Source organism: Anopheles arabiensis, chromosome X (assembly GCF_016920715.1).
Source record: "Anopheles arabiensis isolate DONGOLA chromosome X, AaraD3, whole genome shotgun sequence".
Classification (NCBI taxonomy): Eukaryota; Metazoa; Arthropoda; class Insecta; order Diptera; family Culicidae; genus Anopheles; species Anopheles arabiensis.
In genome coordinates this window covers 5,258,002-5,285,845 of record NC_053519.1, presented here as the reverse complement: position 1 = coordinate 5,285,845, position 27,844 = coordinate 5,258,002, and the positions used below count along the sequence as shown (strand labels likewise).

Genomic DNA, 27,844 nt, shown 5'->3' with positions numbered 1-27,844 from the left:
CTGGAACTTTGCGTTTTAGCAAACGTGCCAAAGTACCCAGACCAAACCATGCAAAATATTTGTACAGTACGGGCACACGAGATACATTTGATAAGGGGTTTCACTCGACGCGTGACGTCAATAGAACTATTATTAACCTAGCCAAGCAAAGCACCTTTGGAACATCCGCGTACGCGCAGCGTAGGCTGTACTTTGCGCGCGATGCAACCCGTAAACAAAATCAAGCCCCCGTAAAAAAACACCGACCCGTGCAGCCTTTCTGGTTTGTTTGTTTGTTTTTTCTTCTTTTATTATTGTCAATTGTTGCAGTTTGTGTTATTAAAATTAATGTGTAAACGCTAATACGTTAGTGGTGCCTACGGAGAGACTTTTTAAATAAATAATGCCATATTAGTGGAAGCGATGAATGTAGTTTTGTTTGTTTGTTGTTTTTTTAGTTTTAATGGACAGTTGTAAACGGGTAGTGTGTAGGAGTAGAAGAGCTTGTTGTGAGAAAAAAAGGGAATAAACACCATTAGTGGATGGTCTCCGACGCTTCCGACGCCTTGCCCTACTCCTCGAGTGTTCGCTGTATAACCAGCTCTATCTTGTCGCCTGCCGCCGCTATCAGCGGCACGGTGAGGCAGCAGTCAAAGTCCTGCGTCTTCGTCCCATTAACCTGCCACGTAAGGTAAGAGAGATAGCGCATTAGTTTCCTTGCAGAAGACGGCGACCTGTAGGGGCACCTGCCGCTTACCTGTACGATGCGATCGAAGGGTCGCAGCAGCCCGGCTAGATCGGCCGGTCCGCCCGACCGTATGCGGTTGATGTACACCCCTCGCTCGTACAGCCCGTCCGACACGGAAAACCCGTAATCGTCGTACACCCGGTCCTTGAACAGCGTCACGTGCATCGTCCGGATGGTACCGCCCCCAGGGGGGCCCGTCTGTGCCGCACCGTACGAGCTGTTCGAAGCGGCATCATTGATCGAGGGGCTGCGCGGTCGCCGCTGTACCTTCGCGTAGACCGCCGACGCGGACCCACCATCAACACCACCACCGGCCGGCACAGGCTCAACGCGGGCAATCTGCAGGTCGACGACGTTCTCAAACTTCTGCAGCAGCTTGGTCGCGGTCGTGAGCGGCACACCGCTAACGCTTTCGCCGTTGATGGCGAGCAGACAGTCGCCGACCTGCAGCTGACCGACCGTGTGCGCTACACCGCCCTCCGTAACGGCGCTGATCTTGATGGGCTTCTGCAGGTCCTCGCTGGCGGCCAACGTTATACCGAGCGGACCCCCATTAGGTTCCAGCCGCACGGTGAACACACGCTGCCGCAGCTCCTCCGGCGGCGGGGCTGCCTGTAGCGGAGGTGGCGGTGGTGGCGGCTGCTCATTGCCATAGGTCAGCCCAGTGTCGGGAGACGTGCCGTTAGCGCCAAATCCGACGTAGTTGCTGTTGCTAATGTTCATCGACACCATCTTGTAGTGGAGTATGTCGTCGTACCGATCGTCGGCCGGTTCACTGTCCATGGTCAACAGATGGGCCGGAGGTAGGGGCAGGTGTTCGGCACTGCCGCCCGGCTGGGTGGGCGCTTTCAGCGTGCCAGTGCCTTGACCAGTGCCCATCGGTGCACCATCGTAGGAAGGTGTGCTGGACCAGACAGGACGCCGGAGCTGATCCTCGATGGCATATGACTCTGTGCTGCTGTTCATCTTCAGCATTGTCCCGTCTGTGTATCTAAAAAAAAAACAACAACCATGATTAGAAATTGGCCCTCCAGTACACTACACCTATTCTTCCCGCTCCTACCGATTGCCGTAGGTGAAGGCCCCGCTCTCCTCGGCGCTCCCGTAAAGCCCGGCCGGCTTCTGCTGCGCGTCGTACAGAAAGTCGGGCAGCGAGTTCCGCTTCACCGTCAGCGTGATGCACTCGTTCTTGCTCTCCTTCAGCAGCAGGTCCAGATTGTAGTGCTGCAGGGGCCGGTTGTCGACCGCCATCAGCAGGTCGCCGGCCCGCAGCGAGCCCGTCCGGTGGGCCGCACTGCCCGGCTTCACCTCTGCGATCAGGAACGAACCGTGCGCGTTCCCATTCACCGTGATGCCCAGCCCGCACCGGCTCTGCTTGCGCAGCTTGATGTTGAAGACGCCGCTCGCCGGCACGACCGCGTCCGCCATGTCGAACTCCACCTCCAGCTCGACCCAGTGCGACGTCGGCGCCTGATTGTGGTAGTGGTTCGCGACCGTCACCGGCCCGTAATCGCCGAGCAGCTGGCGGGCCGCGTTCACGTCCAGATCGCGCAGCTTGTTGATCGCGATCAACCGATCGCCCTTCTGCAGGCAGCCGGACCGTTCCGCGACTGAGTCGGGCAGGATCTGAGCGATCAGGAAGCCGCAGGCCGTCTTTGGCCCCAGACAGATGCCCGACCCGGCCGAACAGTCGAGGATGAGATGGATCTTTTCCGCCCGGCAGAGTCCCCCACTGGACTGGAGCAGCCCGTCCTCGGCGGTCTGGGGCAGCGAGCTCTTGCGCAGGAGTCGCCGCGCGTTCTTGCTATTGCCGCCGGCGAGGTTCTTGCGCGAGTCGACCGTGTTGAAGCCGTACCGGGGGCTGGAGCATGAGATGCCTGCCGGCGAAGTAAGTCAGGGGAACAGTAGTGGTTAGATCGGGCAAGCTGATACACAAACAAAATGGCGGACTAAGCAGTGAAGAGTTCCTGCTCATAGGAACTCGTTGGAATTGGGTCCAAAACCAGAATTAGTTCTGGAATTGAAATCAAAAGTTTCAGAAACGACATCAGTCCGGAATCTTCATGAGAAGGGATCGTTTACAAGTAAATTTGGATTCTTCGCGACTATCAATACAATCGTATCAGCATAGGATCCAAACGCCGCAGATCAGATGAGATGGCTCCAAAGATTATAGTAAACACAATATAGTTTAGTGACTTTGGGCCCCGTTTTTGGTACCACATTGGGACTCTGGCACCCTAGATCCGCTCCTGGTCTTAACCAGACGCCCCGCAAAAAAAAAAAAAACACATTTCAGGGCGGTATCAACTTTGTTTTCGAAAGGCCACACACCGCACCGCACGGTCTAATTAATGGCACGTAATTATGAAAAAAAAAACAACCCGTGCAGCGCAACCGTGCCAACAAATCGTGGATTGCCATTACAGTGCTACCATTGCACCTTTCGTGCACGGAGATTTGGGCCTTCGCTCTACACACATGGAGGCGGTGCTAGAGATCGAAGCGAAAGATAAAATTAGCAGCAGTTCCCGAGTGAGCAACGTTCAACGCCGCTTCCCCGGGAGCGTGCACACACACATACACACATACACTCCAAAGTAAAATTTTATTGCCCATTTCGGCTTAAAGCAGACGACGAGGACGCGTTGTCGTTTTGCTCGTCAAGCGCACATTAGGGAGCGCTTAGGTGCAGCTGTCACTCCAAAGTGGTGATCTCTTTTCGTCATTGGCGAGCGGCTTGAAGCACTCCACCGTCTCCCACACGGTACGTAAACACTCGCACTCTGCAGGTCGCTTTCATCTTAGTGACGCTGCGCTGAGTGTTTCATGGATGCTACTCTCGTCGCTCTCCATCTCTCTTTCAATAGAGATCGCACCGTCGTTGTCAAAAAAAAAAAACCAAAAACCAAACGGCGGGGCCCTGTATGAAAGGTGACGCAGCAGTAGTGTAGTTGTCAACGACGCTGGCGAGTGTCGTGTCGTCTTGCCGGGGTTTTCCGCCTTTTCATATTACGGGGGTTTCGCCACCGTGTGCGCTGCTCGGAGTGCGATCATCATTCAACCGACGATGCCAGTGGCAGGCATGGGCACCCGCAAAACATAGGCCCCTGCTGCTCTGCAACGACGCCCTTCTCACATTGACTCAGCGATCGGAGGGGCCGAGGCTGAGAGGGTGCACAGCGACAGGGGGGGGGGGGGGGGACAGCGTAAGAAAATATCGCACCCCTAGGTGGAGGAAAACAAATTATAATGAGTCTAAAAATAACGTGCCCACTCACACACGCCCGCAGCCGTTGCGCAGCGCAGGCTGGTGCCAAAAAGCGGGAAGAAGAAACCTAACCAACCAACCAATAAAAAAAAGAAGGAAAACGCACGTCGGCGAGATCGGCGTTTGTGGACACGCGGATGTCACGTTTACGGCCGCGCGAGTGTGTACTCTCTCTCTCTCTCTCTCTCTCTCTCTAGTCTCGTTGGTCGTACTGCAAACGTTGGTGGCCTGGACTTTGCGTCGAACGGCGCCCGCCAGTAATGCTTGCGCGATTGGGTAACGACAACAACACAACATTAAATAATACGCCTGAGCCGTACAGCGGTTTGGGGCAGTGCAGGGCATTGCAGAAACATTGACCCTGGATCGGATTTCCGAGCTCCGGGTGCGCCTGCGCATCCTGGGTCCAGCGTCCAGCGAGGGTTTTTTTGGGGGGTGGCGGCAGTACGTCCGGCTGTCCTAAAAACTCTCGCTTCGGTGGTCGTAAAAACCTGAGAACCGTTTTTTTTTTGTTTTTGTTTCCGTTTTCACTTTCTATCGCTGCCACTTTGTTTGCCTTCATTACGTAATTGAGTGTGAGAGGGTTTTTTTTGTGTTGGGATTTCTGGTAGGTAGATCCGAATAATGGTTCTACAAACGAGTATTGAAAAAAAATATTTTCTAGTGCATAAAGCACTGAAAATCAAGAACGAGATTCATTCTGCTACTCCACGTTCTTTATGAAGCACGCCCAAGCAGAGTGAGAAAAATGGCATGACAGTTTCATTTTTAATTAGAACTTGTCGCAGAAGTTCTTGCTGCTGCCCGTGGAAGGCATCCGCAGGGTAGGCACAACAGTATGGCAAATGATGCGTGTCATCAGCTCTTTATGTTTCCGGTCGTCACACCATCACGTCGTGTAGCAACCGATCCTCTTCCCCACTGCTGCCGGGTCATAGGTTGCAGTTCCAGAGAATTTGTGGATGCTCCAAAGAGGGACCGACCGGATATTCGCGCGAAGAGACACAAAAAAGTGCTTGGATAATTAAAATAGCCTGTGCCTGTCGCCTGAAACTGATTCTGCTAAGACTCCCAGGACGGATCCTGTAGCTGCCACACCGTTTGGGAGTCTTCAGTGTTGACAGCGTTGCGAATTTCCCCGTGAAAGATATCTTTCAATGCTATCCGCTCACTCAGTTCACTGTTCTTTGTCTATCTTTGGCTCTCCTCTCTCTCTCTCTCTCTCTTTGTACCTACCTCGACGCCGAACGAACATATGGGCAGGAAGTATGTGCAGCTGCGTGTAGCCTTTCACGCAGTTTGCATCCAACAGTGCGGTAGCCTCCTCCAGCGTGCACACTCCATTGTCGACCACACTCTCGTCTATCGACAGGATCTGATCGCCGACGGTGAGCGCTCCGCATCTAGAACGAGAGGCGGGTAAACAAGCGTGACATTCGTACCCAATGTCCCTGCCTCAAACCGAAACCTACCTGTCGGCGATGCTGGCGGGCAGTATGCTGGCGATGAAGATGCCGTCCGGCTGCACCTCGTTCAGCTTGTAGCTGCTGTGGTAGATGTCGTTCAGGTTGACCGCGCTGGAGTAGTTGCTCAGTATCAGGCCGAGCTTCTCGTTCATCGGCCGCTCGATCTCGAGCAGCAGCGGGCCCATGCTCAGCTCGACCGTCTGCATCACCGAGACGTCGTACTCGATCATCAGGTTCGTGTAGCCGGACGCGTGCACATCCTTCAGTATGTGTTGTGCCTCCGAGAGGCTCTTGTTAAGAAGCGAGACCTGCGAGGAGTGGGACAGATGTAAAAACAGATCTGTTCTGGATGGTTAGGTCCGGGCCACTGGCCCTGTGGCTCTTACATTGTCAACGCGCAGAACCCGATCGCCCGGCTTGATCTGGCCCGTCTTAAAGACGGGACCATTCATGCGCACGTTCGTGACAACCAGCGGGTACTCGCCGCCGCCCCGCAGCGTCAGCCCCAGGCAGCCGTTTTCCCGCTCCACCGTGATCTGTGCGATTTTGGTCGTTACGCAGAGACTGTTCTGCGAAACTGGAGAGAGCGGTCTGGGTGAGCGAGACTTCTAGGAATGGATTGAAGGGGGGCTAGAAAGCGGGCGATACTCACTGTACTCCGGGAAGGAGTATTCGATCTCGATGACGGCCGGTCCCTCGCCGTGACACAGGATGCTGAAGATCTGCTGGTTCGACAGCCCGATCGTGGACACGCCATCGACCTGGTGGATGCGGTCGCCCGGTGCTAGCAGATCCGCCACTGGACCACTGATCGACTCCACCATCGGCGGAAAGGAAAGATCGTTGCGCTCTGGGAGGGATCAAATAAAGCAAGCGCTTGGAGTCGTTGACTCGATCGAGGTTCACAGCCGTATACACATACCTGCCATCACTATGCCGATCTGGCCGCTGTCACGCGGTATCGAGATAGTAGCGTACGTGGTGCCCCGATCCGCCGCCAGCCCGGAGTCTTCCGATTGTGCTGGACTCATGGCACGATCGCTCGCTGGAAATAGAAAAACGGAAACACACATCATACGACTTTGCTCCGACATAGCAACCGCCCGGCAACCAAAAAAACAACACGTTTAACAACTCCTGCAATACTTTACGATCCATCGTTAGGGTCCAGCTAATTCATTACTTGGAGTCGCTCGAATTGCCATTCTAGCACGTAGCTCAGCTCCGTGCCACCATCTGCTTGTAGAGGGTGCATATCCGGGAATGCGTAGCGAGTTTTGCTAGAAAATTGAGGTCACGCTCGCAGCTTACAAATGGCGCATTCCTAGCAATTTCGTCGCTTTTGAATCTACAAATCGATGGCGGGTGATTGAAAGCCCTTGTTTCTTGCTTCTCTTTTTAATGAATTCGGAGCAGTGGTATATTGGCAGCCATCGCTTATTATTGGTAGTAACGATCCCTTGATGATCTGAAGTTGAACAGTAAAACTAGTTCCTAACGCCCACTTTGTTTGCAGATAGGTGCCGTAGCTAGTGGCTGGATCAATATTGGCATCATTAAAGCATTATATTTTCTGAAGTTAACGGCCTGGAAGCATAGCCAAATCCTATAATTGCAAATCCTATAGTGCAGCAAATGCTGGATAATAATTGCAGACATCTTCATCTATGTCTAGGATTCTGGGGTATCAACGGGGTTTGTCTTAAATGCCCCATAGATGTCAACCCTAGAGCCATGAGTTGGTGAGCTTATGTTGTACTCCCAAAAACCAATTTCAGCATGAAACCTCAACGGTCCTCCATTCCAAAACAATTTTTGGTTAATTTGCTCCAAATTCTAATTCGAAAAATACGTAAAAAGAAACAAAAGTAGTGACCAGCTTTGTTCGTGTAGTTCGAAATAACACAAATTCTGTTCAGAGACATTCGCGTAACTCGGATTTTCACGCGTGTCGAATATCACGTTTTATGGCCAAAATATACTTGATTAATAAAGAGTTTTGATTGAATTTAGTTCATGTATGTAATTTATTACGTATTTGATGCAATTAGTGTAGAAAAATTGGTTATTTCTGTTTTTAGTGACTTAAAACTTTTGCAAAAATGCAAATAATTTTACATATGACAATTGGTAGAGAAAATTGTAATGATTTTACATCTGAACTGTCAAAAACGCGAATTTTTAGCGTAACTCGAATTCGCGTAACTAGAGTGTCGCGTAACTCGGGGAAAGACTGTATTTATCAATAATTTATCATGATACAGGGTTTCCCACGATTTTTTCGTTAGTTCCCATCAGATTTTTGGTGGGTTCCTATATTTTTTTGGTGCGTTAAAACGATTTTTTGTCCGTTTCCCAGAATGTGTTGGTCCAATTGTATTGATATCCAATCGGAAAATACCAATAAATTATGAGAACGAACCAAATATATAAGGGATACGATCAAATCATAATTCATAATTTTAAATTCATAAAATCAGTTCAAATGTTAATCTCCCGCGAATCGCTTAATAATATGCGGAATGTATCGTATGTTCCAGATACACACATCTAAAGTAGCTAATATATGTCAGAAGACTCGTTCGAATGAATCTTAAGCTTCTCTACTGTTTGAGTGTCTTGCATTCATGGTTGAAATGTGGTTCTATCAATAAATTGATGATGTTGGAAATGAAATCATACTTATAAAAACGATTGCTATTCTGGTGAAAGCAAGTTATCAATTTACGTTTCCTTTTCCAACTAAAGAGCTGATAGCTACTGCACCGATGATTCAACCAACTAGAGAAAAATGATCTTAAAAAATAAAGCATTCGATTGTTGATCCCCTTTGACGAGATGCCCCAGACGCATAAACGGCATTTACACGCACACATCATCTCGGTGCGTGTGTGCAGGCTCATAAAAATAAAAAAAAAAATCTAGATAAGTAGTAAGTAAAATAACGTTCTCCATGCAGCGTGTCCAATTCCCGCCCGGTTCCGTTTCACCACTTCCAGCCAACCAACCCTTCAGCAGAAGAGTCCACCAACACAAACACACACATATATATATATATATAAATATATCATTAGATCGGTGATTAATGTCGGATCATTGACCTCGCGGGGCGGGAGAGCACATCCGGGAGGACAGGGCAGCAGCATTTCGCGCAGTGCACCACGCAGCAAATGCAGTCGCCGCACTGCCAAAACGCACAGTCATTTATTTATAATTATGCACATGGTGACGAACGAACGCTAGCGTTCGGTCTACTCGCCAGCAGCTGCTGGAAGTGGCGACATGGGGGGGGGGGGGCCGATGCGTCGGCGATGGAGCCTTGCTTGGAGCGGCAAGGAAGCAGCAGCGAATAAAGCAATATATGTACGAAAGTACACAACCCTTTCGCGCCGGGACGGATGCCCGAGCGAACATCGAGCGAACGTCGAGTTTTTCGCAATGCTTCGGCGAGTTCCGGTGGAAATTGGAGCCAGCCAGCCAGCTCCACGACACAAAAAAACCTCCCCAAAAAAATGAATCGGCAAGTAAGATGAACATGCTGTCGCCGTCCAGCTGGCGACACTGGCTGCCCGGCCGCTACTGGGCAATCTCATATCTCATGCCGGTGCCGGGGCGCTGGCGCCATGCCTTCTGGGAGCCACTGGAGCTCGCTCCAGTCGCAACCCCATTCCCTTTCGGAAATCCGATGGAATGGTGCCAAGATTAGCATTTGTGCCCGTCGTGGTTCGGTCGCGCGATGCTATCGGGCTGGCTGGGCTTGTGCTAAAGATTTGTCAACAGACATCCGATTTTATATATTGTGGCAGTAAAATTTGTCCACTAAAAGGATGGAATTTTCCGAGCTGAAGCTCGGCTGCCAGCAGTACGCTTTATGTATGTTGATGTTGATGGAGCCCAACTTGCATTAAGCTCGAGCTCGGTTAACATGATGCCATTTGAGGAAAATTAGCATGCCGGTCTGATTAGAAGAAAGTCCTTCCTGTCCTTCGAATCGAATCCTAGAAGCTGTCTCGGCAGCCTCGGTACGATGACAGCGCAGCAAAACATTTGACTCATGCCGGCGTGCACGCTTACTCATCCACCGGGCGCAAACCGAACCGATAAATTGTCTCGCCCGCCGGCCCTTTAGGCCACCCTTCCCCCCCCCCGCTTGCGCCACCCCATGTTGGGTTTCCCGCAAGGTCTGTCTTCGTTGCTGTGTGAGCGAGCGTTGGCGAGCACGCGCGCGCGCACCCACGAAGGGGTAAAAATACTTCTCAACCCAATTTGCCCGTTCGGTTTCGCGTCGAACTCAATCGTCGGGACACGGGCGAGACCTCCGCTTCTCAAAACTCAACACTGCACCCCCCCCCCCCCTCTCTCTTCGTCTTGCATAGATCTTTGGCTTACGAATGCCCACGGTTGCCCGGTGCGCGCTAGTATTTGTTTTCCAATGTTTCGCTCCCGTTCGCGCTTTCCCCCTCGATGATATTAGTTATAATGTGACATTATAGCGCGGATGGTAGAGCGAGCGCCAACACCTACGCAGTTTTTATGTGACCCGCACACACACACACACACACACGCAGGGCGGGGTAAGCACTTGGTAAGTATGCTTGAGTATGTTTTTCTTGCCCCAAAACCAAACCGCTCCCTTCCGCTGCGCATCTCAACACCGACGGCTGGCTGGAAGCATCGACGAACTGGCGGCTGTATTTTTATGTTGATGTTGTCTTTCAATTGGCAGTCGTACCATGTGTCGTACGCTTATTTGTTGCGCGGTTGCGAACGCCACCGCGGGCAGGGGAACATGTGGGATTCAATTAGCTACCACGATTACCCATCGCAACCAATACTTATGCTCTGCTTGGTTTCAAAACAATTTGTTCAATGCCCACTACAGTGTGTGAGTGTAGAGAAATGCGGGCACTAACCGTTTTATGAATGGCTTTTTTTTTTTTTTTGACAGATGGTCGGAAATGTTTGTGTTGCACTGTGTTTGATTCACAGCGATACAAATTGATATTTTAACAACGGTATCAGTGTGGGGCTCGATACAGTAGTGGGTAAGTGTGCGGTCAAGCGTAACAAACGTCGCGGGTTCAATTCTCTCAGTCTGCAGTATACACATGAACGAGAAACCGCACACAACGATATACTGTTCCCTCTAACAAGCTTTCCAACATCATAAGCTTGAAAGATTTGTGTCATTGAGCTTTATTATGGTAAAAACCAAGCAATGACAACAATCATTCAAAATACTCCATTACTGGTAATAGTTTAATTTAATTTCAACACATTTAAAGGTGCACAAAACCCAGAAATGCATCCTCTTTGAGGTAAGACATCGCTGAGATTATATTATACATAGAACGAACCATAGATACAGCAGAGCTACGTGCAAATGTTTACCAGATTGAAACCACACCGCTCAGTTTGAGGAGCGTGTGGAGTTTGGTACATTGATGGGAAATGTTCCGAATAAAAAGTAATGGGTGCGTGTTCACTCTTAGAGAGGTTTTTAACCTGTTTAATGGTTAATTAAACCAAGGTCGTATCGACACATTAGTCTACAGGTGTAGCCCGAGATACGACTGTATTTGGGACCTCAGCAATGTCCCAAAGGAAGGCGTAAATCGAAATAATCGTACGTCGAATATCAGTGAATATAAAGTTTATAACTGGAATTGAAGAGTCGGAATCTATGAAATTGTGTTTTTTTTTTAAATAAAGTACGATAATGTATTAATTTTCGTTAAAAAAGCCGTTTACACAATACAGATATTCGAGACCGGGGAGTTGTGGAATCTGTGGAAATGTCTTTGTAACGATTATCGGCACAGAAATTATAAAAAAAGAACATCTATTTCAATGCAGTCTCAATGACAACTTTTAACTGTCAAAATCAAAATATTCGTATCTGCGAATCGTCGTAACTCGAGGGAATCGTAACTCGGGGGACGTCTGTATTTGATAGAAGCACCGATTTATGTAAGGCCGGACCTGATGGAATTCCACCTGAACCACCCTCTGTCCCTCTGTAGCACTATAGTCTTGATTTTAGTAGGTTGCGCAGATCGTTCCTCCAATGTAAATGAAGAATAATAACATAATGAATGAAAGAAAGGGAAGAACATAATGATCTCAACACTAATGCACATACATAGTAATCGCGCTACCAGGTAAAGCGGACGTTTTGAACGATTTTTGTAGCATCGTTCAGCCGTGCAATATTGGAAGTAATTATTTGCAGGTACTTTTGAGTTATTTTGATGTATTATAGGAGTAGAACTGCAAGCAAAATTCAATGATCCTATTATCGTTCACTCCAACAGTTGGCTCGCAATTTCACTAATATGGAGCGTACGGAGTGTTCGGAGCCATGTGGAGCTGCATTCAGAGTGCAGAGTTTTTGGAGCTTGCGGCGCTAGCTTTGAGCGCTTGGCGCGATTGGAGCCGTGAGGAGCTACATTGAGGAGCGTGTAGAGCGTATGTGCGGAGTGTTTGAGTTCATGGAGTTTACGGAGATTTATAACGAGTTCTCACTGCTCACTTACCATTGCGACGTCCTCTGTTTTATTTCAAAGTCTGAGAAACTCTGTCTTGGGGAGTACACATTGGTCTCAGCTCTGTCTTAGCAAACGACCAAGTGCATCTAGTGGATATTGCGTGTGTGTAACTCTACACGTTTCTCTTTGTGTCTGGCGTACAGTAACATACCAGCGTACAAGAAATATCAGCCTAATTTCTATTGGAGCTTCCGTAGCAAACGACAATTCGGAGCTAACTTTTTACGACTTTTGCGTCCCCCTCTTCAATGTCTCAGCTCATTACAGTAGGGATAATTAAAATATAAATAAAACAATCTGCATCTACGAGCTCCCACCCACTCACACTCAGCAATTAAAGCGTAGCTAATGAACGATTTATCGACCAATGGCCAGAATTATGATGTCAACAGTGTGCACCAGCTACAGCAGTAATAGCTTCCAGAAAGTCTCAGTAAAACCGATGCGACCCTTGCAAAACAATAAACGTGCAGTCACGATATGTAAATCTCGCCAGCCCAGAAGCAACCCTCCCATCCCCCCCTCCTTCCACATGTTACACACACACATTTTATGCCGTGGCTTACCCGAAAAAATGTTTCCGGTTGAGTGCTGAACCATGGCGGAAACGACACCGCTCCCGGGCTGGCCCCCGTCCTGCGACAGCGTGCCGTTGGTGCCCTGGTGGTGGTTGATGAAGGATGTTTCGGCAATGCTGTCATCGAGCACGCTGCTACTGTGACCGTTGCTGCTGCTGCTGTTGCTGCTGCTGCTGCTGCTGCCGTTGCTGCTTTGATTGCTGCTGCCGCCGTTGCCGCCGTTACTAAACTTGCACGTCTTCGACAGCATACCGCCACCGCCACCGCCACCCCCCTTGAGCGTACCGGTCGAGCTCGATACGCAGCTCGTCGTCGTACCGGAGGACGCGGCAACTCCCTTCTTCGATTTCCACAGCTTCATCGCTGCGTTAGAACTGTCGTGTTCTTCTTTTCCACCCGCTGCAGTTGTGTGTGTTTTTTTTTTGCTTTCCACCCTCCCCCACGTTGCTGCTACAAGTCGCGATGCGCGCACACACACACACACGCGTTCACCGCCCCCCGCTCCGCCGACAGTCACCGTACGATCTTTGTCCGCGTTTGGCTGTAGACGCGCGCACTCCCCCGGCACATTTATCTCATTTTATGTTGTCCCCCGCCCGGTTGGTGTTGGCTGTTTCACGACCGCTTGCAAGCACTGCTAAAGGAAGACAGAGAGAGAGAGAGACTAGAAGATAGAAGTAGATAGACCCTTAAACAGGATCACTAGCATAGTTTGATCAATAATTGACACGCAGCAGCTGGGCGACTCCAAATCGTCAAGATCCAAGATCCAAGATCCGACGCACGCCCGAATGCGCAAGCAAGGAGATGCGGTTAGATGCGTGCGTTTAATTTGAAAATACGCAATACGCAAATATCGGAAGGGGTGGGGGGGTTTGTTCTCAATCTTCTAGGCCTTGATGGTGCGCACGCGAAAAACGAATATTTATAATCTTGAAGATGTTTTTTTTTTCTTCTTCCTACTTCTTCTGCAACATCCAGGCGCCGCAGACTGGCTCGTGCGCGTGTTTACGTTGTGCGCGAGGGCATTGCGGGAAGATAAACGACTCACTGTCAATTTTTGTTTTTGATTCGTGAAATACAATGTGAGAAGATGGGCGGGCTCTTACGCTTCCCGAGCAAAGATATTAGTGAGGGCAAACATTTGGCTCACTAGCAACAACAAAAATATGCTAGAATCATCGGAGACCTTGGAGTTTCGATCTGGAGGGACTGCTGAAGTTCCCAAAACAAAACCTGTGGATCACATCCCCAACAACAGGAGCGGTGAATGTGTGCAAATCCCCGAGGGGGTGTTGTAAACGAGGCGTTCGAACTGTAAAACCGTCGCTCGCACGACGATCGACTCCTCTGTCGTATTTGCTCGATTACGCACACGCAAGACGCACCACGCGGCGTAACACGCACGCGAAGGACGGTGTCGATGTGGGTGGTGGCAACCGACGACCGTAAGTCAATTCAACGGTTCCGGTTGATAGATGGCTTTGATTGTGCGCATTGTTTTTCTGGGGTTTGTGGCGACTTTCGTCTACTAGCTGCAGCTGTCATGCTGCGTTTTGAACTTTGTCTCTTCACGATTTTAACCTAAAAGACACTACCTACATACATTCACACACACACACACACAAGCACCCACGTACGATCTGAGCAACTGTTACTCAGGCTCACCACTACTCGGCCACTACTAGGGAGTACACTAACACCTTGGACGATCGACACTGGGTGAGGTAATTATCCATAAGCCCTGCACAATCTGCCACTTAGATGTGAGTCCTCACGCGCTACCACTCAACGAAGTAAGAATTATTAGGAAATTAAATTACTCTTGCCACACACACACACTCACACACACACACAAACACCCACTGTAGCGCGCGAATCCCGTGGCCAGTTGCAATTGGCAGTGGCCGTTTTATTTATCTTTTTTTTTTTGTTCGTGTCTCTTGCTTCAACGGTCCGCCAGTGGCTAGAGTTTAGTTCCGACTGAACGAACCGTACCCGATGCTCGGCTTCTGGCGGTGGTGGGTCGTCTTCATTCTGTGCTGCCGGGTGCTGAGAGCAACATAAATTGAGCCAGCAAGAGAGAGCGAGAGTGAGCGATGGGGGAAAGAAACCGCGAAAGGAAAGGAAGCAAACGAACGGAATGATTATTTTCGGATGCTAGAAAGAGTTTTTCAAAACGCTCGACCGTAAGGGCAAACCGAAAATGCGCGCTATGCTGAGAAATAAGAAAATGCCAGCGCTACCGAACGCGCGGGCGAGAAGGAAACGAGCATACAATCTAGCAACGGGTGCCTTGCGCGGCTGGTAGCAACCGAGCAGCAACCGCTCCAAAGGCAAAGCCAGCCCAGAGCGGGGAACTCTGCTTGAGAACCGCTGGCCGAGCGAATCGAGGCGTGATCGAGATTCTCACGAGAAACCGACGGGGACCGTTGCTGAGCAAGCGGGAATCTGCTTGCGGGAAAGCGCATAAAGCATACAGCACAAGAGGAAGCATACAAAGACATCTTTTCTGAGGGCACTACTAGTGCCTCTCAACGATGTGATCAACCCGCTCAACCGGCAATAAAAACGCATCGAGCAACAATGGTGATGGTTGTGCGTGCAGGAATCTGGAAAACGAAGTAGCCACAGTTAATGGTTAGAAAAAATAATCAATGTTTTGCTGCAGAAGCCACGAACGGGTGATATTAAAACTGTTCATTACTTGTCATCTTTTACTGTTTTATTGATTGATCCTATTTGTTACACATGTTTTAGGCGAGTTAGGCATAGGGTTAAACATCTCTAAGAAGGTTTTCTGCTGCAATGAATCGTTAGCAGGCGTTGCCTTGAAATCACGCATTTCTATCAGAGTTATTCCAATTTTCCCTTCGCATCCAAGATCCAAGAGCTGCAAGTTAACTAGGTGTGTGATCTATTTTTTGTGCAAACTTTTATATCAAATTACAAGAGCATTGAGTCTGCACACTAAATATCTTCTTATTCACGCACCTTGAACGATCTTGGGATGTCGAATGGCTAAAGCTGGATGACGTGTGGCCTTTAAACGTTGCCCAAGTCCTGGATCCAACTCGAACCACCACTAGTCAGTACATTTAAGGAACTAAGGCTTCTCCATCTTAGCTCGAAGTAGTATTACGAACCTATGATCACCTGCCTTGAGCTGAAAATGGATGATGATACACTAGACACTAGACGTAGGGATGTGAAGCATCACAATTGTGCTACATGTTCTTGATTCAACTGTTTACATGGTACCTCGAGACCAAGTTTTCACCAGTAGGGCATTCCAATGGATAGGAACATGATTCTCAGGGACATCCATCTGTTCAGCCGTTTTCTTTCTTTATAGAATGGGAACCTTTAGAGATGCACACCAAAAAAGAAGCCACCAAAAGTCTGAGAATTAAATATTAGTAAGCGCATTCGAGAATTCAAACCTATTAAAATTCTCCCAGAGCCTTCACATTAAAGTAGGACGAGCCCAAGTATGACTCTTGAAATGAGATGATTTCTTACCTACACTAAACTGGATCGTCAACAGTATTCCAAAAATATCAAAACTGGTGTATCATACCACAATTCACATGACCTTTTCATTCTACTCAACTGTAATTATGCACCACAAAGCTCTAAACGACTCCCAATCGAGGTCTAAATGGCTCAATCAGTTGATTAGTAGTGGAAACATTTCGGATAGCTCAGGTTTTTTTTTCTGGAATCGATTCGGGATAATAGATCCAAAATCAGCTTCCGGAGTAGATTCCGAATCGGCTCCGAAATCAGAATTGACCGGTTTCGGCGTCTCCATGAGACTAGGCGTTTGGGATCCAAATGTACTTGTAAATCGACCATGCTGATGGAGACTCGGAAGCCCGAGCCGATTGTGATTCCCAGGCCGATGTAATCAATTCCAATTCCGGAACCAATTTCAGAGCCGTCCCTGGTTCCGGAATCGATTCTTGTTTATTGAGGTATTTATAAACCAATTTAGCTTCTTTCGCTCTTGTTGTGGTCCGATCGAACTTAGCCATTCTGTCCACCTGGGTGTGCCACTCAGCGATAGCAGTCGACGGCTTCCGTATGATGTGGGCGTGGAAGGATGTGCGTGAGTTACAGGTCGCTGACCAGAACATTGAGAGAGATAGTGCATGCAGTGGGTATTTCTCATTCGTGCGGCTGAGCTAGGGCAGATAGGATTAACAAGGGCCCGTGGACTAGTATTGTATAATTAGGGAATAAAGGTTTTATATGTTATGTCGAACGCAGAAACCGCGTAACTCGGGAACAGACTGTAATCAAAATCCTTAGTCCCGAGTATAGTTAACGTATTCAAGCATTATGCCAAGATCATGGTATTAACTACCGAAGAATCGCAAAAAGTGTCCTGCGCTGTTGAGTTGAATTGTCACCTATTGTATTTGCATCACAATAACATTTCAATTCTTCCACTTGATTTTCAACACATCACAAAGAACTGTCAAACTCAGTCCAGATTGTAGTTTGTTATAAATCATGTGTAAGATCTCGAATAAATGTAAATACAACATTTGACAGCTGTTGAAAAATATCTCACAAACAGTCAAAAATGTAGTTGGAATTGGAAACTGATTCATAGAACTCTGTAAAAATGTTTTTCACATTAGAAAATTATAAGGAAACCCCTATAATGCTGCCCACATTAGAAGATGACTCAGAAAACACCGAAAATTGCACTTTGTAGTGAGCACATAAAAAAAACACATTTCAAAATGTGTTAATTGTTCTCGTTTGCAAAAATCGCATATAAAAATGATTATGTTTTATGTTGGATAATTTTAATTTGTTTGTTAATATGCAATTTTGCATGAGCTTTTCGCAATCGCGATTATCGCACTGCTGTGCAGAAACAGCGAAATTGTATTGACTGTCAAACTGTAATTTGACAGATGCGCTTCAACCTCTTTCGATAGTGGCAGCTGATGCTCAACGGTCGTGCAGCTCAAAATTAATTAATTTTTTTGTTGCTCAGATTAGTGCAATTTCTCGTATTATTGAGAAAAAAAATATTTTAAACGGTATCAAACCTTTCTGGATGAAACATGCGAACTGTTCATTTGAAATCCTCAATCATGCATGAGATATGACATTCGAGCACTTAGGTTGGTGTCAGTGCTCCGGCAGATGCGATTTTATCTGACGTGCTGTGAATATTCATCAATATTGCAATCATTTGAATGAGTTCAATATCTTATCGATAATAAAACATAAACTTCAGATTGTATACAGATAGGTTTTGTAGGTTTTGTAGGAACAGATAAAATCGTATGTGACGATTCAATGGAATCGGAAAAAATTTATTCCTTTGAACGACGAAATCACACTTCTGACATTGGCTGTCAAATCCCAAATTAAAGTTTCACAGTCCAATAACATCACATTTTATGAAGCCTTGATGCCAACCTGATGTACGCTGAGGTTTTACTAGATCAGACCCAACCCAAATGCCACAAATCCACTAAAAGACCACTAAACGGCTTCTAAACGGCTCAAGCTCTCTACCTAAACGGAATATAGAAAGACTTCGTTTAGCAGGCGGCAAACGACTCATGCATTCTAAAAATAGCAAAATACCTGGTGGCGCTATCTGTTGGTGGGATATCCCAACCAGTTGAGAGCTTCATCGCTTGGAGGAGAGCTTTCTCATTTCCTCTGTACTGTTGTATGGTTTCGCATTGAAGTTATGCATCACTAGAACTAGAACGGCGATACGATTGTTTAAATACTAAACTCCGACGGAAACCACCAGCTCTGAGGCGAATGAGATTTGAGTAATGGTCGTTGGTGTTGATACCCACGTAACTGACCACACGACCATTTACATAGATTTTTGCTCAGAAAGTTAGAAGGCTATATAGGTCATGATAAGATGAAACTTGTCGAAACACATTGCAAGAAAAGGATAGCAATATAATGATGAGTTTTAATACGCCATCTCTTGATCAAACCAATGAAGCTGTGGAGCTTTCATTTTTTTACTATGGATATTCAATTTTCCAGTCGTTTAAGCTTAATCTGTGGCGCTTGGGAAGTGCCACAAATCCACTAAACGACCACTAAACGGCTTCTAAACGACTTAAGTTCTCTACCTAAACGGAATATAGAAAGACTTCGTTTAGCAGACGGCAAACGACTCATGCATTCTAAAAATAGCAAAAAAGCTGGTGGCGCTCTCTGTTGGTGGGATACCCCAACCAGTTGAGCTTCATAGCTTGGAGGAGAGCTTTATCCCGTTTATCCGGGTTTCTCGGGAATTGACCTCGCCCGGATAAGCGAATAACACGAATAATCAGTCAAATGATTATTTTATCACCAATTACTGATTGGGTTCTGAAAATTTTTCTAATTTTTTTATAAAAATAACCCGATTATCATTAATTTCATGTTTTTCCAATGAGAATATTTGAAATTTGCCATGAAGTATAGTGTTGGTAGTGTCATGACAATGTGCTCTTATAACCGCTTTTTCAAATATCCTCCTCATCACGCAATGTCACCTTTGTATTGAACTGTCATTTCTCAACAGCACGGATAAACGGAAAGCCGGATAAAATGTACCCGGATAAACGGCGCTCCACTGTAATTCTAAATGACAAAAGCTAGTTAAAAACCTCACGGGATGTGCTCGTAGCAGTGACCGTTGCCGTTGCGTGGCTGCTCGAACTTCGTCCAGCTGCTCGAACCGCACCGTCGCCGCCCTTCGTCAAGTAACCTTTTCGTCAAGTACGCGTTCCGTCAAGCACCCGTCGTACACGCAGGGCGACCACACGCACACCACCGTCTCCCAGGCGCCGTCAATGTGCGCCCTGCTCAGCTGTGTGCGTAACTGCGTACGGGCGGCCCGTACATTTGCGCCTGTGTGTGTGTGTGTGTGTGTGCGCGCAACTGTGTTTGTGGGCAGAATCATAACCTAAATGACCTGAGTCCCAAAAAGGTGTGCGACGAAAAGATCGAACCCATTTTCGCGGACGGGCATCTGTTTTTGCCGTGTTTGCGCGTACCGTCGTCGCTCTCGTCCCGTGTTTCCTCGCTCACGTTCGCGCACACGTGCCGAACGTACGGGTAAGTTGGCCGTTTGGCAGTGATTTCAGTTAAAAAAAAAAAAACGGGCCAGAAACTAAGACAAAAAAAGAAAAAGAAAGAAGGAACCATTCGTCGAAAGGCCAACAGAGGCCCCCAGAGCTTTTGTGCAATCAACCTCTCCGCAGCAGCTCGGGAGCAATTTTTCTCTCTCTCGCTCGCTCGCTCGCTCGCACTGTGCACTCTGCAAACGCCAGATGGAATGAGAACGGGCCTGAAGAGACAGTCGGCGGCTGAAGCAGGGTAAGGCAAAAGAAGGAAAAAAAAAACCACTTGCCATCGTTGCGGCCCCAGCACGGCAACATCCGGGGAAAAAGGACGCAGCGGAAAAAGTAAGATTCGGAGGTGAAACTTTTCATTACAAAACCCTGTCCACTAACTCTGGGCGGAGTATGTGTGCAAGAGCGAAAGAGAGAGAGAGAGAAAGAAAGAGAGAGAGCGTGCGAGCAATCCGCGGAGCCTTCTTCTATCAAAAAAACATTAAGGAAAAAATAGGCGAATAAATGCGCGCCCCGCACGTGTGCGTATGTGTGAGTGTGTACCGTTTTAGAATCGTGATAAAAAGCCGTGCCCGTTTCCTGGGTTGTACTTTCCTGTGCCCAAAAAGCGAAGCGGCCACAGTAAGAAGACAGGCGAAGGTTCTCGATAAGAAAACTGTGGTTGTTACTGTGCGTGAGTGTGTGTGTGTGTGTCCTGTGAAAGGGCTGAGCTGGTGTGCCGCAAGTGAGCAATTGGTAGGGTGCCGTGATGTGGTGCCTCTCTCTGCAATGTAAAAGTTGACAGAAAAATGGAATGAAAAGACAGAGTAACGAGAAGAAAAGAAAAAAGTCCCCTTCATCATTACAAAACACATTAAATTCGTACACACACACACACACACGCACGCAGTGCGAGCCACCGAGCAGCTTCCAACACGCTCGTACATGCGCGCACACATACACGCACGCACGCACGCACACGTGCCAAACCGTAGCGTACATCGGAAGCTGTAGTGTAGTGTTGGTGGTGTGTGTTTTTACTACTGCTGCTGTTGCCCGCACCACCACCACCCCTCCTCCTCCACCACCACTATTCCGCGTACGTACGGGGTGGACAGCAGCAGCAGCAGCAGCAGCAGCCGAGCGGCCGAAACATCTGATTGTGTTCCGGGTTCTGTGCGGTTCGGACGTCGTGCAGTGGTCACAAAAGGTGTCACCAAGTGCGGGTTGGTCGCTTCTACCTCTTACCGCATTTTTGGCAAACACGTAAGCTGGCGCACGCCAGTACAGTAGCAGCACACACACTTCGATCAATGTTTGTCCACCCCTCAACCAAACCGGCCCCAGTGTCGCGGCCCCGTCTTCGGTCGGTCGGTCGGTGTCGTCATCGTCCGTCTTGGGCGCACAGAAAGTGTCGCGCGGTGTGGGGAAGAGTGAGAGAGAGAGAGTGAGAGCGGGGCAGGGGGGAAGCGGCTATTTCAATTGTTTCGGGAATATTTTTATTTGACCGGGTGTTTGGTCCCTGCGCGCGCGCCTGTGTGTGTGTGTGTGTGTGTGCGGGGAGCGTGAGTCTCCTGTGAGTCAGCAGCAAATCGCCCGCCGCCGCCCCCCATCTTCTTCAACAATCAATTGCCATAAAATCGTGTTCCACCCCCCCCCCCCCACCCGTGTCGTGGTCGACACCATTTGACACCTTTACGCGAATATGTGTGAAAAGCAAATGGTTTTTTCCTTCTCCTCTATGGAATGCAAACATTAACACCAGTTTTTCATTTTCTTCTCATCCTGGTTTTTTCTTTCTTTTTTTCTTTTTAGGATTTGATTTGCGACACACATATTCGAAAACAAAATCGTTCGGGACGGAAGAAATAAAGCCGCAGCTGCGTTTTAGATAAAGGGGGAAATTTGCGGCATATATTAAAAAAAAAACACACACCCAACAACTCAAAAGAGCATTCCCTTTTGCGAAAAGTGCACTCAGTGCCCTTCGCCCAAACGAGGTAAGCGAGACACGATGGCAAAGGGTGGTATGGGTGTTAACGTTTTAATTTCATCTTCTTCCGGTTTTGTTTTTTTTTGCAAATATCATTTCATGTTGCTAATAATGTCACGCATCGCATCGTTTTCGAAACTGACCACGACGACGACAACAACGCGGACGACGACGATCACAATATGGCATTTTGAATTTTGGTTGCTGGATGTTTATTTATTTTATTTTTTTACGTTGTTGTTCATCATTCACAAATTTTGGGGTACGTATACTGACGGGTGCCAGCAGTGGCCAGCAAACCACAGCGTTCGTCCCTTTCCGCTGCTAAAGAAACCCCTCCCCACGGATGGGCAAAAACCCATTCTCCATGAAACGAATGAGCAGCGCGTGTTAAAGTTTTTAAACCTACTGTACTCGAACAGGCGGTTCCCCCCCCTCCCCCACCCTTCTTCGGTGGTACCATGGGTCATCGAAGAAAGCGTAATAATGTACGTACACACACACACACACACCCACACCGCGGTGGGTGGTAAAATATTTGCGTGTCGATTCGTAGGCTGTTTGTTTTTTTTTTTGTCTTTTTCGCCCTCCCGCAGTAACATTTAACAACATCGAGACGTAAAGTAAAAGATCTGCCGTGTTTTGGCTGTGTTTTGTTTGATTGTAGATAAAGTGTCTGATTGGTGCTTAAGCAATAACCGTTAAGAAATCGCGCAAACAAATAATCATCCAGTTGTTAATAAGGGTTCTTTAGGAGGGTCGTCACATTTGGTCGTATTTGGTCTTGAATGTGTGCTTAAAATGTATGCGAAATACGAAAAGTCTGTTAAATGTTGAAGTTATTTTAACGGGACGACGAGACCCTTTTGGATAAAAACAAAAACGATCAAAATAAGATTGAGGAAGTCGTTATGATCTTTAAAGTTTTCGCTGCAATGTAATTTATGTAGATTGTAATGATCAGGATGGTATAATTCGTAATTCGCTTGAAAACAACAGTGAGGAGCAATGCTATGATCTATTATGTGAATAATTTCGTTGCAACAACAAAATGGTCAATATTTTGTATAATTAATCGTGCAAGTAATTTCTTTTTTTTCCAAAACCATCAAATCATTCTTCAGGGAGGGTGTCTTTATACACGTTAAAAGAAGATAAATTTTCTGTAGAATTCCTTAACAAAAGCAGAAAAGGCAGCTTCTCACTAAAAGATTTTTTTTTTTGTTGTTCTATCAGTTGTTCTGTATTTCACCTAAAAGTGAAACTTATCGTTAAAATCAAAATGTAGGAGTCCAAATATGTTTTATGCAAGATACTGTGGTTGTTGAATGTTTTTGTCTGTGCTTTGCCTAGTACTTATTTGAAGGATTTGCGCGTAATTTAATGTCGCGTGTCTTAAATGTGTTAACAAATGGATAAAGTTAATTTTCGTTTTAAATTTTGGATAAAGTTAGCAAATGCAGTAATTTTTTGCTGTTTACAATAAAGCGTTGACTAATTTCTACGGGTAGCAATATCTTTGGCATCTTTCAGTTGGAATAGAAAAGCAATGAATACGATCATAAAATTATACCAGAGAGGCTTCAGAAGAAATTACGCTTTTAATTGAGAATTGCAAATTGAAAGTTCAAATTAGCACCTGCTGTAACACATTACGTTCCAAGCCACCGGACAGCAATCGTTGCTAACTAGTGATGGCAAAAATGAAGATTTCGTCGGCATCGATTCCTGCTAGCTTCGAAGTTTTCGGATAGGCGTTTAGATCCAATTGGTCCAATTGGTCCAATTGGATGCTACGTATTGATAGCCACAAAGAATCAAAATTTACTTTCAACACGATTCATTCTCATGAAGATTCCCGGTTCCCGATTCGCTTCAGAAAACTTCTTATTTTAATGCAAGAGCTGATTCTCGTTCCGGTGCTAATTTATGGAGTCGATCCTGATTCCGTTTCCGGAGCAAATTGCGTATTCTGATTCCGTAACCGATTTCGATCCCAGAATCCTACTCCGGAAGTGGAATCGATTATTTTATGCTTAATTGAAATCGACTAAAACCAATTGTGAATGAGCGCATGTTTCACGTGCTCAAAAATACGATCGATTTACGTTTGTGCAAAATGTGTCCATGATCAAAACAAGAAGTCTGCGAGGTGTACGCCGCACAAATCAACATGGCGATTTGTAATTTGATCAATACTTGTAGCTCTGTTACTTGTACAAGGATTGAATATCCGGTCTCTCGGTCTAAAGTCTCTCGAAAGCCTGTTGTATAGGCCGGCATGTCCGCGTAAGACGGTTACGCCAAATAGAAGAAGAAGTTGTACCTCTGTTTTACAATATTGTTGTATAAACATAAGTATTTAAAGAATAATACAATTATATTCTAAACTACATATTTTCTAAGTACAAGAAAAAACAATCATAGAAGTACAAGCGCATCAACTCAACTCAAATCGACCAAATGTTGCTGCACACCCTTCGGAAACAGTGTTGCAAATCATACACTAGCATTAGCAGCCGCGATCACATTTGCGCCATACTAGCACCCCCTAGCCAGCAGCAGCAGCACTTCGCAATCGTGCACAGGGAATTACACTAAAACTCATTCTCTTTCCCATATTTTCTTTCTTTCATAAAAACAATACTCGGCGGCCCTTTGTGCAACACGCGCTTCACAACAACATTGAACCATCAACATCAACAACAACATCATCATCATCCTTGCCCCTTTACACACACACACCCGGAACGCCCGCAAAATGTTTGGAACAACACCCGCTTTTGCAAACACGAAACAACAAACTTGCCACTGTGCTGCGCGACCGTGTGCAGATGTGTGAACGTGTCGTTGCCGCTGGACTGTAAACGCGCCCCTCCTGCAACAGTTTGAGCTCGCAAATTTGCAACCGGAACATCATCGCGCGCGATCGCAAACCAGACCCCTTTGGGTAGCCCGAGCGTACCTGGCTCGAAGGGACAGAGATTGATTATTTTGTTACAGCTTCGCTTTCCGTCCCTCCAACGGGAGGCATGTAAGTGTGTGCAAGTGCAAGCAACAAAACACTTCTACCGGCGCCGGCGACCGCGTACACCCGCGTATAATGTGATCATACGATGTAAAATTGAGCCGGAACGCCCCAAACCACCACACACTTTTTTCTAACCCCCCCAGCCCCACGCTTTGCCGTGTCCCGTTTGTGTGTGTGTTTGAGTGTGCGCGTGTAATTGTGTGTATTTATGAGCGTATTAATGTAATTGAAAGTGCAATTTATAGTACGAAAAAGCGTGTACAGTGTTTATATATATATCTAGTATAAGTATTATATTTTAGAAAAGTTTGCATTTTGCGCAGCCAGTAAGCAGTCAGCCGCGTTCGCCCTGCTAGCGCCACCGAAAGCGTTGTGATATAGGTTTTGAATCTGAGCAGGGTTAGAAGTTCCCATTTTTTCCGTTTGTTTTGTTCTTCTTTGATGTAAATGTTAAAACCCCCGTTGATTGCAACACAATTTCCAAAAAAAAAAAAAAATACAGACGATAGGAGCGGCATAAACAAAAGCAACAAATTCGTGCGTACTGTGTGTATGTGTGTAACCTCAATTTGCAAAACAACAGAGGAGATAGAGAGAGAGTGTGTCCCGAGTGCGCAAACTGCAGGCCGTCCGGTAGGGCAACTCTAGTGATCATGGCCTGCGCCGGCCGCACGACGCCAGCGTGCTGAGTAAATAGTACATCCCCTGTGCGGTTCCCTGTGCCCCGCCGCCACTGCCCGCTGCTAAGTATAGAAAATGCAGCACACCGGCAACCAGTTAACCCGCAGCAACTAACTGACCCGAGCGTGCGTTCCGTTGCGCGCACATGGCCAGCAGTGTGTATTTGGGTTTTCGGTTTGTTCTATGTTTCGACGTCGTTGTTGTTGTTCTTTGTTTGTTGTTGACGTAAGACGAGCCCGTGCTGTTGTGCCGCAGATGTGAACACAGATGTGAACAGGGAATCGAACGTCGGAGAGCGGTCCGAAGAGCATTTCTTAAATTCGCATTTCGCAACGCGCGCGTGCGGCCTGTGTGCTTTTTTTTTCCTGTGGCCCCTGTGTTCCCCCGGGCCGGATGTTACTGGACTGGCGGGGTGCGTGCGCCAGTCGTTCCCATACCGTGCAGAGTATTCGTGCACCAACACCACCATCACCATCAACCGGCCCCGGTGCCATACACCGCGGCGTACCAGCGCCAACAACAGCAACACCACCACCAGCGCACACGACTTCAACATTTATCTTTTGCATTTCGTCATTTCTTGGCCTACTCGATCAGCAGGAGCAACAACAGAAACGCCCCACCAACAGTAGTAACACGAGTAACACGACGCCACACACCACCGGTGGTGCAGCAGGCGGCGGCAGGATGGAGAGCCCGAGTGCCGGCGGCAGGCGTCGCGGCAATTCGCGCATCAATGCCGAAGATCAGGCGCTCGATCAGATCGCAAAGGAGGTAAGTCGTACACGGCAGACAACCCCTCCGCAACCCGGCGACCACTGATAGGTACACGGATGGTTTCGTTTGTTGCGTTTAAAGACAATGAAGGAGTTCGCTTTCGAAGCGGCGCACACATTAGATGAACCGGAGGGGTTTCCAAGTTTCAGTCATTCTCTCTGGCAAGATATTTTTTGGGTTGGGAATTGGGTTTTAGGTTTCTCTTTTCTTTTTTTTTTTGGAAAGATCATCCAAAGCGACGATTGAGTGTTACTACTATAACTATTGAACGTCTACAGAGATGAAAAACAGTAGACGAAGGGAGATCCTGGATAACGATGTATTCTCTGGAGCGCAACCACAACTCTGAGCAGACTCCGACATTTGTTAGACTGATTCTGACTCCGGAAATATTAGAACCACTAGTTCCGCCCAGAGTCTAGTTTCGGAGTCGTCTCCGGACCACTAGTTCCGGAGTCGTCTAAATGCGTCCGGAGGCATCTGGAGCCGTCCAGAGTCACCAGGAGCCGTCCGGTGCTATGTGTTTGTGAGCAGGGATTTCATTTCGTTGTGATTTTTGTCGAAGGCTTTGTCAAGACCTTTATTTCCAAGGCTTCGGTCGACTCTGGATTGCTCCAGATGATTACGAACGACTCCGGATAATGCTAGACGTACATATCTACCTTCGGGAGTCGGATCCGAAATTGTCTGAGTCGGATGGGAGTCATCTCCAGATGTTTACCAACTAAACCCACTACTAATCCTGGAGCCTTGCTCTATATAGGAAACTAAATGCTGTCCTGCAGGCATGTCAGTCTTGAGTCATGTCGTATGAACTATGGTATAATTAAGAAATCTAAAATGGCATGGGCAATATACACCACTGCCAGGCTACAAGCTGAAGCATGCAGCTTGTAGCCTGGCTTTAAGGATCTAGTGGAGGAGTACCCAGAATTGGGGGTCGAGTCTTAGGAGGATGCCGGGATGCTTGATAAAATAGGCGTGTCCTCGAGTGATCCTAACAAATAAAAAAGCTCTGAGGTTGTGTATCTTGGGTGCTGGATATTTTAGATAGTCTTGTAATTGGACCAGGTGGAGTCTAACGAAGAAGAATATATCTTCTTTGCACAAGCACCTATCAAGACAGAACATCAAAATATTGGCTATGAATCTAAAATGGTACACAATGGTCTGGATCATCACACTTAGAAATGATAGAACTAAGGTCTAATGATCAGAGCTATGATAAGGCTTCATCAATGAATTAGGTAACACTGACAATGGAAGGGAGAGGTTCGTGATCAAACAAAGTATGGAGAGCACTGGTGTAATTGGAGAAGCCTTGGAGGTAGCGTGAAAGCGAAAACAACGAAAGGATGTACTTGTATGAAGCTGTGAAACGTAATGCTAAACTTCTAACCACTATAATAGGTCTTACCAGTCCGTTTAATGTATGATGTCATCTCGAGAACTTTATTGACCACTCTCGTCATCCCGACCGATAATGGGGCCGCCGCCTGAACGTCTCCAGCAGCAGCAGCAGCAGCAATAGTGGCCAGAAACCCTAGGCCGGCTTTCCACCCAAAAACTTCCGCCAATACACACGCACACAACACGCGCTGCCCTCGCAAACCGGATGCAAACCCCGGGCTAATGGACCAAGAAGCAGCAACCGAAGTGTATGTGTGTGTGT

General features: G+C 47.3%; 2 protein-coding genes across 27 annotated transcripts in view; one reads left to right on the top strand and one right to left on the bottom strand.

Moving 5' to 3' along the window:
- Positions 1–240: 240 nt before the first annotated feature.
- Positions 241–14,574, bottom strand: LOC120905794 (glutamate receptor-interacting protein 1). 16 transcript variants are annotated; one of them, XM_040316943.1, is made up of 11 exons: positions 14,457–14,574; positions 14,189–14,371; positions 12,579–13,227; positions 6,387–6,509; positions 6,117–6,314; positions 5,851–6,041; positions 5,471–5,772; positions 5,235–5,401; positions 1,791–2,604; positions 737–1,718; positions 241–658 (listed from the first exon to the last, which is right to left on the bottom strand). In XM_040316943.1, exons 3-11 carry the CDS (start codon positions 12,949–12,951, stop codon positions 551–553), a joined length of 3,258 nt encoding a protein of 1,085 aa, XP_040172877.1. In that variant the 5' UTR covers positions 12,952–13,227; positions 14,189–14,371; positions 14,457–14,574; the 3' UTR covers positions 241–550. The 16 variants fall into 16 exon arrangements, with proteins under 16 accessions (XP_040172877.1, XP_040172875.1, XP_040172868.1 ...); XM_040316941.1 differs by having other exon boundaries at positions 14,189–14,377; positions 14,457–14,563; XM_040316934.1 differs by having other exon boundaries at positions 12,579–13,224; positions 14,189–14,563.
- A 4,808-nt stretch (positions 14,575–19,382) lies between these two features.
- The window catches only part of LOC120906064 (leucine-rich repeat flightless-interacting protein 2), a 31,572-nt gene continuing 23,110 nt past the window's right edge, over positions 19,383–27,844 (top strand). The window contains exons 1-4 of one of the 11 annotated variants that reach the window (XR_005740010.1): positions 19,383–19,694; positions 21,506–21,690; positions 21,969–22,171; positions 24,518–26,169. Coding sequence is in view for 10 of the 11 variants with exons in the window: in XM_040317470.1 (XP_040173404.1) it covers positions 25,789–26,169 (381 nt within the window). In the remaining variant the exon portion in view is untranslated. Of the gene's footprint in view, positions 19,695–19,830; positions 20,045–20,304; positions 20,436–20,786; positions 20,917–20,937; positions 20,957–21,505; positions 21,691–21,968; positions 22,172–24,517; positions 26,170–27,844 lie in introns of those variants that run through there. The other 10 variants (XM_040317470.1, XM_040317469.1, XM_040317478.1 and 7 more) reach the window with 10 other exon arrangements.

Coding starts and splice junctions, on each gene's coding strand:
- LOC120905794 (XM_040316943.1), bottom strand. CDS start 12,951: ATGAAGCTGTGGAAATCGAAGAAGGGAGTTGCCGCGTCCTCCGGTACG. Junction 2,605..5,234: donor TATGTTCGTTCGGCGTCGAG/GTAGGTACAAAG, acceptor CTTCGCCGGCAG/GCATCTCATGCTCCAGCCCC. Junction 1,719..1,790: donor GCCTTCACCTACGGCAATCG/GTAGGAGCGGGA, acceptor TTTTTTTTTTAG/ATACACAGACGGGACAATGC.